The sequence below is a fragment of the Scomber japonicus genome, chromosome 22 (assembly GCF_027409825.1).
Source record: "Scomber japonicus isolate fScoJap1 chromosome 22, fScoJap1.pri, whole genome shotgun sequence".
Taxonomy (NCBI): Eukaryota; Metazoa; Chordata; class Actinopteri; order Scombriformes; family Scombridae; genus Scomber; species Scomber japonicus.
Window position 1 is genome coordinate 7,566,367 of NC_070599.1, and position 11,099 is coordinate 7,577,465.

Consider the following 11,099-nt stretch of genomic DNA (forward strand, 5'->3'; position numbering starts at 1 on the left):
GAAACTAAAGTTTGGGGGGGTTGACTCAAAAAGAACTGCTGCACTATTATCCTGTCCCTACCAAGTTTCAGTTAAAAACATCAAGTCAAGGCTGTGCTTGTTAATAAAATGATTAATTAAGAAAGATTTGACTTGAGTAATGTACTGGTGTGGTCTGTGTTTACATGACATATTCATACATCCCTACATGTAAAACATGTCAATCTCAAAGTGACTTTAAAGTCAGCCAGCTAGTGAAGATGAACAAGGATCATTGTTATGAAGTAACATCCTCATATTTAGAAGAAGTTTGTGTTTGCTGCAGATGGAGGACATTATTTAACACCTCATCATGAGATCACACAAGAATCCATTTAGTCACACTTCAACTTCTATGTTTGTGTGAATCCAGCTGCCTCACAAGGTAAGACACTGATAGCCTGTGATAGACAGATGGTTCATCCAATCACCTGCTGAGTATTTATTGAAAGCGTCTACCCTTTACCAAACAGTGTTCAAGGACGACTTGTCACCTGACTCAATACTTTACATTATTGCTGACTGATTATTTAAATGTATAGAGGCTGCCAACGAGCGGAAGCGGTCTAAGTATGCTGACCTGGCGGCAGAGTGCAAGGAGGCAGGCTGGGAGGCCATCACGTGTCCTGTCGAAGTGGGGTGTCGGGGGTTTGTCGGCTCCTCAACTGCTCGCCTACTCCGTGACATGGGATGCATAGGAGGGGAACATCGGAAAGCCGTCAAAGAACTGGCTGAGGAGGCGGAGAGAGGCAGCTTCTGGCTGTGGCTAAGGAGGAAACATAGGAGTTGGGGGCCGAATAACACCTAGGGCGTCAGCAGGGGGTGGCAGGGAGAGATCCCTGCCATTGCTCCGCCACCAGGAGATGTACTACGGTGAAAGGAGCGAAACATCTATGACTGGTGGTCCCCAGCTGATGACACGCTTAGGCCCTCAGAGGTGTTTGTTTAGGAGCACACCGACATGAAAGGCACCGGAGGAGGTGCGTCAGGCAGAAATGCCCAGCAGGTAGACCATCAACCTGTATCATGATGAAAGATGATTATGAAAACATTCTTCAAATGTTATTCACAGTTTTTAGACAGTTTTACCATCATAATTCTAAATCTACTGTTTGTTGTTGTTTATTGTTTAAATAGGTGACACTAGTGAGAACAAAGCCTTGAATCACAGAAATAAAACAATTGTGTGTGTGTGAGCTACACACTCACTGCTCAATGGTTGAAGCCCACAAGTGTAATAAACACAGTACAAAGAGTACAACATGTCTGTAGATAAATACACTGCCACACACTATTAGTGATTGAGAGGGATTACTTTTATATGACTCTGGAAAATCTTGCATAGTATATCTTTAAATATATTGCATTGACTGTTATTGTGTCTCTGTTTATGTCAAATCAACAAAAATAGACCTCAGTATCAGATACATTCAGAGTCCTGATTTGGAGAAATAAAGTGTAGATGTTGGATGTCATTTCAAATGTTCCACTTTGACTCCTATTACAGAAAGAAGCAGGCTCAGTATAATTGTAGAGAGAGGAAACAGCAGGGCTTGGTTGTGTTGAGCAGTATAAAGCAGACTATCTGAGAGGGAGAAGTGGAAACGTTGGAACACAGCAGTGTGACTTCTTCACCAAGCCGGACCTCCACAGTGTGAAAGTCAGAGGCTGAGACAGAGATCCAGCCTGAAACACACAGCAGAGACTAAATGAGATAGAATCCTCCACTGATAAACAACAAACACAAGAGTTCCTCTAATCATTTGTTCTAGGAAAGAGGTTTGATGAAAGAGGAAGGAGTGTTTTTCTACCACTCACTCATAGTGCTCCACTATTGTAGCAGCATTAATAACAACATGAGAGCTGAGCTGATACTTTAGTGCTGGTTGTAGTGCACATGGTGTGAATGTGTGAGGACTGGTGTGAACAGATAAGAGTTTGATTCACATGATAGAGCGCAGGCAGAGGTGGTGATATTTTGGGTTGAAGTGCTGAGAACAGACGACTGAGAACAAAGTGGAAACACTTCTCATTTTGACCTGTATCTCTCTGCTTTGTACCAAAATATCTTTACATTAAGAAAGACAAAGTTCTGTGAGAGTTGAGGGTTTTAATAGTGTGAGGTTTCACAGCAGAGAGCTAAAGGACAGTCTTACTGTGGCTTTTTTTGGGCTGGTTCACATATCACTTTGACCACAATGGAAAATGACAGGGGGAGGGTTCACAGGACTTGTTGTATGTCTGTATATGCAGACAAACACAGTCAGCCAAAACAGCTTCCCCATTTCATTGTTCATATACTTATTAACTGTCAGTATATTTCTAAAATGTACAAACAAATTACATATTCAGCCAAATGCAGGAGAATACAGTCCACTGCTCACACATGACAGAATAGCTGTGGCTGTCTGTATGAACGTAGTGCTGAAGTGCTGATATTACTTGTAATGTTTGCCTGAATAGAGCTGTTTGTTTTGTATTATAGTCAGTGTGAGTGAAGCTTGTGAACTCAGCACCATGGACAGAGCCCACCAGGCTTTAGATAACCTTTGACATTATGTTGTGGAACTGTTGGTTTTTAGTTATAAAGTGGCTTGTTGTGCTGTGTGAGATTGGTGATTGATTATATGCTTTAAATATTCCCTCTTTATCTAACACATTATTTATAGAGAGAAGTACAGATGTAAGTTATAGTTGCTTCAGTTTCAGTGTCCTGGTGTGGTGCAGTCTAATATAGCAGAGCCATCATTAAATGTTCTAAGTAACACCTGCTATTCCTACTATCTGCTGTGAAAAAAGCCTGTTGTAAGGTAAAAGTATGACAGTCTTGGTCAAGGATGACATAGTGTGTGTGAGATGTGTTGGACTGCTCTGGGCTGAACAGCTGCTTTCAGTGTCTTTAGTTTACATTGTGAGAGTTAGAGAGCTGCAGACCTGTCTTCCTGTGGTTGAGACTCCTCTTTAGATTATACAGTGCTGATTGTTACCACAGTAACAAGTGTAAGAACAGACCAGTGACCAGATCAGCTTCACTCTGAGTTGCAGTTCCAGTAGTGTCCTGAGTCTATCTGGTGGCAGCATAAATCACATTTGTCTCCAGCTCTCTGTCTGATGCAGGTCTTCTTCTAGTTTTAGCTTTTGGATGGAAACTCAGCGCTGCATAGTTCAGGTCATCAGAGCCCAGATTCTGTAAATAAACATATTCACAGTCACTCATCTCACATAGCAAAATAAAAGCATGATGTGATAAATGAAGCAAACAGCATAGAAAATAGACTTTGATCACCTCACTGTGTTGTGGATTCTGTCCCTCATTTTGAGCTGAATGACAGGAAGAGTAAAACTGGTTGTCAGTTGTTAGGTTAATCTTTTTTTGTCTTTTAAATGAACACATAGGCAAAGACAACATTGCATTTGTAAACTTTACATAATTGAAACCAAATACAAGTACCTGTGTGAAGTTTCCTTATTTTGACAAGCAGAGCCATGATGACTATAATGAGAAAAACAGTCACACCAACCAGGATCACAGTCAACAGCGTCCTTATTCCATCAAACACTTCTACAAGAGACATGATTGAATCAAACTTTTTGTACAGTGTCTTACCTCTATTGTCTTAATTTTGACACAAATTTGTTTATTTTCAATGAAAAGACAGAAAAGAGTCTTACCTTGAACCTTTAAATATGTTGCACTGACAATAACTGGATTCCCATCTGATTTAAATCCACAGAAATACAGTCCAGAGTCAGATAAATCCACTTGTGTAATCTTGAGAAAGAGGGTGGTGGTGTTGGACGTCATATTAAATTTGCCATTTTGAAATCCATCATATAATGAGGCATCTGTCTCAGAGCTCATCATAGAGGAGATACAGCTGGAGTTGGATCTGTCAGCCAGTTTGAACCAGAAGATGTGACTGGGAAGACTGGAAAAGTTGGAGCAGTGCAGTGTGACTTGTTGAGCAGGCTGAACCTCCACAGTGTAAAACTCAGAAACAGAGACAGCGAGACAACCTGAAACAAACAAGTCAGTTATTCATAGGCTGAGCAAACAATACACATGATGTTATTAATTAGTCATTTTATATTGAGTAAAGAATGTGGCAGATATACTTACAGAGTAAAGTTGTTAGCAAGGTGAAGTTCATGTTTGTGCTTACGGTAGGACTGTACCACTGCAACGTCTGTCACTGAACTGTGCTCCAGTCAGTGTGGTCTCACGTGAAGAGGCCACGTGTTGTTTTGTTCTTCCGGGAGCTCAAACGGACACCTTAGATACTTTACTTTTTACTTTTTACTGTTCATTCTCAAAAAAAAATCTAAATCTCAGTACTTTAACTCTCATCCAATAAAAACATATTTGTACTCTTTGTTCACCTGAACCTCAGAAATGATGCTTCATTGTGTTGTAGTTGTAGGTGTAGCAGTTAAAATGTAGAACAATGTTATAGCTCCACTTGTCCACTGCCAGACATTTGTCCTGATTCTAAAACTGGTTAAAAATCCATCCAGGCTTCATTCATCTCAATCAGTTTATTTAAACTAATACTGTCATATACAGTACACATCATAGATTGTATATAAAGAAAGGATGACATGACAGCTCTACAAAAGTAAATCCAAAACATCTTAATCACCCCCTGATGGTTGGTTGTACGTAGCTTTTCACAGAAATGTGGTGATGTGACTTAGTGTGATAAATGTGAACTGTGATGAGGTGAGCAGTGACACAGTTTGAGTGGTTTACCACTAACAGGATGCTCACACCTCTACAAATACCAAAAATGTCTTCACTGTATCATGAGTTTCTACTGTTGAGAACATCAAGGCTTTTGTGTGTGTGGTTGTGATACAGAGAGCTAAAGCCTGAGCTTCCACTGGCTGAGACCTCATCAATGATACAGATACACACCTCACTGATACACACAGTGCTGTTTGTTAGCACAGTGGACAAATACACTAATGGAGAAGTTACTGCTATGTACCATTTCTGAATACATTCTGCTTTTAGTTCAGACATTTATATCCTGTCACATTACCAGTTTTACTGTGCCATGTTGTGCCCAGTCATGCTGAGTCACACAGTGCACCTGACCCGCCTCCAAGTGAGTTGTGTTGATTTCTTGCCAACTGTGGTCAACCTGTGATGATCCCCTTCTCCCCCTCAAACAAGCTGTGATGCACAGTGAGACTAAACTCATCACTCTGCTGGAGACCAGAGAGAAAGACAGTGTGAAAAGTCTCTGGGTGTGATTTACTAAAGGTCTGCGTGTGTAAAAACGTTTGCAAATTTGACATCACTCACAAAAGATGTGCAAGCTGATCTACTAACATTGTGCACTGAGATTTGCGTCCTTCAAATGTGCAAGATAGTATGCACTATCCATTTAACATGTTTGCCATAATGATGCAATGTGGGGCGCTTCAACCCCAGTGAGCAAAATACAGGGAGGAGAAAATGCAAATATGTTATTTAGTACACACATTGTGATTTACCAAACCTGAAGGTAATGTTTCTGATGGTAACTGTGTCTATAAATAATAACTTTGAAGGTATTAACCTGCTGATCACTGCACACAGATGACTTGTGTTACTGAGGAGAGGAGGAGAAGGAGGCACAATGACAGAATATGTACAGGACATAGTTTTTCCAAATGTATTAATAATTTTGGAGTGAAATATTTATTATTTTACTAACAACATTGACTTCATCACAAATACTCTCCCATATGTCGGTTTTTCTGGTAATATATGTTTTTGTTATAACTCAATATATTTATTAACCTCTTCCACTAAAACCTGATCACATTTCATTCTGTGCTTGCAGCTTCCTGCTCGTCCAAACTCTCCATTAATACAAATCATTTAAATACTGCTGTCTCCACCCTGTACACCTGTTTTCATGTATGCAGTTATTCTTAGTAGATCACCTGCAAAACACACACAAACGAAACGTGCAATCTATTGCACTGTGCAAGTAATGTAGTAGCCACTATTTAGGATCTTAGTAAATCAGGTCCTCTGTGTGTTCAGCTCTCTGTACTTGTGGAGCTTCTAACTGACTTTGTACAGTCAGATATCTGCTGATCATGTTCAGCTTTTTCAGAGTTACTTCTGATGAAAAAGCTTTCCACTGACAAGCTAATGAAGAACTTTTACTGTGAATAATTTATATTGTTAAAACAAATTAATAGTGTTTATCCACTGTTTCACATCTGTGACTCTGAACACTAGTGACTGTCATGATTATTATGACTGTTATTTTATTATTTACAATCAGCTGCTTTCTCAAGTCTTGACTCAAGACAAATACATCATCGTACAGACACACCTTCAAGGACGTATTTGAATGTGTGTGGAAAACACCAACATAACTGCTTATCTCATCCTGATAAGGTTTTGCAGTAGTTTTGAAAATAATGTTTTTCTTAAAACTGAATATCAGTGGATTCAAATACTAGAGAAGTGAGATCTTAACCAATGGAGCCCTGTTAGAGGGTTAGAGACCTGGCTCCTCCTCCATGAAACACCATTCATATGATTTCAGATTGAGATGTGAAGCACATGGTGGATGGACAGCGTTGTGTTTCAAGTGTTAAGTGTGACCCTTGACAAGTGGAGCAGTGACACAGTTGTAGTCTGATATACAGCTGACATGATGCTTATTCATTACATCTCCACTTATTACACACATATGATATGACAGTTAAAATCTTCAGTTTTAACATTGTTGAATTGTGTTTGTAAAAGTTCCATCCAAATGTAGAAGCTTTGAATTAGTGTCAAAGTAAAACATCTTTGATCTAACAGAGCACATGGTTATCACCTCAGTGGTGCTCAGACCACATTGAGCTGCCTCTTCCTGTCAAACAAGTCATGTGTACCTCACTCACTCATCCACTGCTTCCAACCTCCATATAACACTCATTATTAAACAATGTGGACAATCATCAGTGTCCTCACTGACTCCTCCTCCATCAAACACAAATCATGTTTTTACTAAATCAACTTTGACTGTGAGAAAGAAAATGCTGAGAATTAAAGCTCTGCAGTAGACAGTGATTGAAAAGAAGTCAACATTTCATCTTTATTGTAACATTTACATTTTATTGATTAGCAAGAGTTTTTTCTCTTCTCTCACCAACAGCAACACACAAAAGCCTGAAAGCAGATGAATATGATGAAGCATCAGTTCCAGATGTTTCCTAAGTCTATCTGGTGGCAGCATACACAACATTTGGCTCCACCTCCCTTCTTTTTGCTTTGGGTTTAAATTTGACTGCAGCGTAGTTCAGCTCATCAGAGACCTGATTCTGTAAAAAGAGGATTTACATTTTAATGTGCTGACTTGACATGATTTAAATAAATACAATATAGCTCCATAGATACTGGTTCTGTGAGGCCAATGATGATGTACTGAAGATGTTTACTAAATGACACATTTTACTATTATAAATCAACTTGTTAGTGATCTCTGGACACATTATGTAAAGAAGACACTGTTTCTAAATGACTACAAATATATCTGTAGTATTTCATACTCTGGTTAGGTCTGGTTTAGGCCCAAAAAACACTTTGGTTGAAAATACATGATTATTGTTGCCAGACAATTGGCTGCAAAGGTCCAAAAGTCTTGCTAAAAATATTCACTTCTTTGTGTTTGCAACTTTGTGTTTTGTGTGAGACTAACTTTGTAACCAAACAGCCAACCTGCCTCCACCTAACATGGAATTGAGCTCATAAAGATGTCACCTGAACTACGTCACTTTACCTCTGATACGTACTGTAGAAATGTTGATCTGCTACATATTAAATGTGTTGAAATGTAGAGATTGAACATATGTGTGGTTTGCAGTAACACATTTCCAACATTGTATTGTGGTGACTGGGCTGCTCATATAATATATTGAAGTCAATGTAAAAGAAAGATTCACCTCACTTGGTTGTGGATTCTGTTCTTCTTGAGCTGAGTGACAGAGATTATTACATGTGATCAGTTATTTGACAGTCATTGTCCTAAAATATTGCTATTATTACATTTTAAAGAAAGACGTTTATTTCTAACATATTGACAACACTTGAAGAGAATGTCCAGTAGCAACAAAAACTATTGTAAGAGAGACACAGTAGCTTATGATAAAGTACCTGTCTTAAGTTTCCTGATTTTAAACAGCAGACCAATGATGACCATTACAAGAACAGCAGTCACACCACCCAGGATCACACTCGTCAGCTTTAATGTTACACCAGACTCTACAAGAAACATCATTACATCAGTCTAAACTTTACCATAAGTGACATGAAATGGGGAAAAAGTGAAATGTTTCATTTTCAAATGTTTGACAATCTGCATTTGTATCTGTAAATCTTACTGTCAGATGTCTTGTCCACATCATCATGTGATTCATCACTGCCTTTTAATGACATGAAGATACATTTAGAAGAAAATGATGAAGATGATGATGATGAGTTTCACAGATTTGCATCACAATCAGGGGTGCAGCCAGGGATTTTGGGCCCCATGAAAAGATATCACATTGTTCCCACCACCACACACATAGGCCACACCAAACATGTGCAACTGCTGTAACCACCTGCTGTAACTACCTGTGCAGGCTTGTAACTCTCCTGCAGTCTAATACTAACTGTACAATATTTACTGACATTGAGCTGTGAAAATATAACAGTGTGCAGACATGCAGGCAGCATTCTGCATACAGTGAAATTCACTACTTGATACAACACTGACACCCTCTATAAGTGATGTGCTGAAGACCAGCTGTTACACTCTAAATGTAATCTTAATGTTAACATTCTTAAATAGGAAATTCTTTCTATAGAATGATATAACAACAAAATATAATCAGCAGTAGATTTGTTAACCAAGTATACATACCAACTAAGTATACCACCAATTCTTAACACTGACAAGATTAAAAAACATAAAAAAACAAAAAACACTTTTCAAAATAATAATGAAATACATTCCCACAGACATTCTTCAGTAATGTTAAGTGACATGTCATTCTACATGATGCTGCTCACCTCTTTCTTCAGTTGGACATGGGGTTGATTCATTATTAAGGGGGGTCAGGACTGTTGAACCTGGAGGTGCATCTGTTGGTCCTGGTACCAGGAGCAGGGACAACTGAGTTAGTATGAATAGCTTGATAAACATTTACCTGCATTGATTAAATGTCAGATAAAACAGGGATAAAAAGCAAACACTCACAATGTTCTATGATATTAGCAGTAACTAACGTTTGGGGAGCAAATGTAACATGAACCTGTTTCACTGTGGACTAAGCTTAACTAACAGGTTCATTTCCACCACTCATGGACTAAAGCCACCTTTTTATGAAACATTGGGTGACATATTGTCGCCCTTTCATTTATAGTTTAGTTTATCTTTAATTCAAGAGGGACAGTGTACATTAATGAAAAAATAAATAAATGCACCCAATTGTAGTCAATGTTTGGTTGTCTATTAACATTTATTTTTTCAAATTGTATGATATAGATTGTTTTATAACTTGTGATTTTATTCCACTCATGAGCTATTCTGTAAGAAAAAAACTCCTGTCCGAACAAACTTGTTTCTTAAGTAATTTCACAATCTCCTCTAGCTGCCCCTCTAGTGACACAAGTTACAGTTGATCAGAAACAGATTAGGCTACAGAGTGGAGGGGGGGCAAGGTGAAGATGAATTTTGTACATCAAAAGTTCAAGAGTTCTCTCTCTTGTCTTTCTTTTCTTTGTTTTTGTTTTTTGTTTTTTTGGAAGCCTTACTGTATTTTATAAAGCTGTTGAGACATTACTCTGGTACAGCCTCCTCCTCACTCACTATTCACTGTTATCAAGTGCCACCTGGTCTGGACACAGGACTGAACCATGTCATGTAAATAGAGGGGGGTGTTTGGGTGGTTAATTTTGACCAGAAACCAGAAAAATAAAGTGTTAGTTAAATGAGTACCTTGTTGAAAATATTCTATAAACTATTAATGATGATGAGTTAATAAAAAAATAAAATGTCAGTCATGGACCTGAAGAAACATCCTAACTTTTCTCCTGCTTATGGTGCACCTGATCACAATCATTGTTTGGTAATGTTTAAGTTTCCACTTTGTTGCATTATGTAGTTAGATAATCATGAAATATATTAACAGTATAAACATAAATGAGTAAATAGTGTGTACCAAACAAAATACAAGACTTAACAATAATCTTACCTTCAATATTTAAACATGTCTCACTGAAAACTGGAAGTCCTCTTGTGTAGATTCCACAGTAATACAGTCCAGAGTCAGATAAATCCACTTGTTTGATTTTGAGAGAAACAGTAGAGTTGTTGGTACTCATTTCAAATTTTCCACTTTGAAAACCATCACAGTATCTAAGTTCGTTGTTAACACCGGTCATAGCAGAGATACAGACGATCTTGGTTTTGTTTACAAGCCTGGACCAGAAAGTGTTAGCTCCATATTTGCCTGTATTGTTGCACTGCAGTGTAACATCTTGACCAGACTGAACCTTCACAATGTGAGACTCAGAAAGTGAGACAGAGATCCAGCCTGAAACACACAGCAGAGACAAGTTGTTACAGGAAGATAAATGATACCTGTTAATGAATTGAACAGTGATTATATAAGTTTGAATTGTGTCAGTGAAACATAGAATAAGAAAATGTTGAATGAAGTTGAGAGTTAATCAGAGTCAATACTCACTAATGCTGCAGAGACTTAAAGCTGTTATCAAGGTAAAAGTCTTCATGGTGCGTATGACTGAAGCTCTGCAATGTCCGTACTTGAAGTGAGCTCCAGGAAGGCTGCTCTCAACATAAAGAGGCGGGCTGTTTTTTGTTGCTTGTCATGTTGCTCAGACTGAATACATTAATGCTTTCAGGAGAAGTATAAGTATAGATAAGACTCTTATCAGATTATTGAGAGTTGTCAGGAAATGTAATGCTAAGAGTCAGTCCACACTGTTTGACTGAATAACAACAAGTTCCACAAGTTAGTATAAAAGCTGACATTATAATGTTAACACAGAACAATGATGTTAAATGTAGCTGCACTGA

General features: G+C 38.3%; 1 protein-coding gene across 1 annotated transcript; it reads right to left on the reverse strand.

Annotated features, from left to right (window-relative positions):
- Positions 1-3,082: 3,082 nt before the first annotated feature.
- On the reverse strand, positions 3,083-10,792 carry LOC128383796 (uncharacterized). The gene is made up of 5 exons (XM_053343380.1): positions 10,747-10,792; positions 3,691-4,035; positions 3,470-3,580; positions 3,305-3,339; positions 3,083-3,205 (listed from the first exon to the last, which is right to left on the reverse strand). Exons 1-5 carry the CDS (start codon positions 10,790-10,792, stop codon positions 3,083-3,085), a joined length of 660 nt encoding a protein of 219 aa, XP_053199355.1.
- Positions 10,793-11,099: the final 307 nt, after the last annotated feature.

Bases quoted from the DNA above. Each gene is read 5' to 3' on its own strand.
- LOC128383796 (XM_053343380.1), bottom strand. From the start codon at position 10,792: ATGAAGACTTTTACCTTGATAACAGCTTTAAGTCTCTGCAGCATTA. The intron at 4,036-10,746 runs GTGAGTATTGAC...TGTTTGTTTCAG, and splicing joins TTTAAGTCTCTGCAGCATTA to GTTGTCTCGCTGTCTCTGTT. The intron at 3,340-3,469 runs GTACTTGTATTT...CCTGTCATTCAG, and splicing joins AATAAGGAAACTTCACACAG to CTCAAAATGAGGGACAGAAT.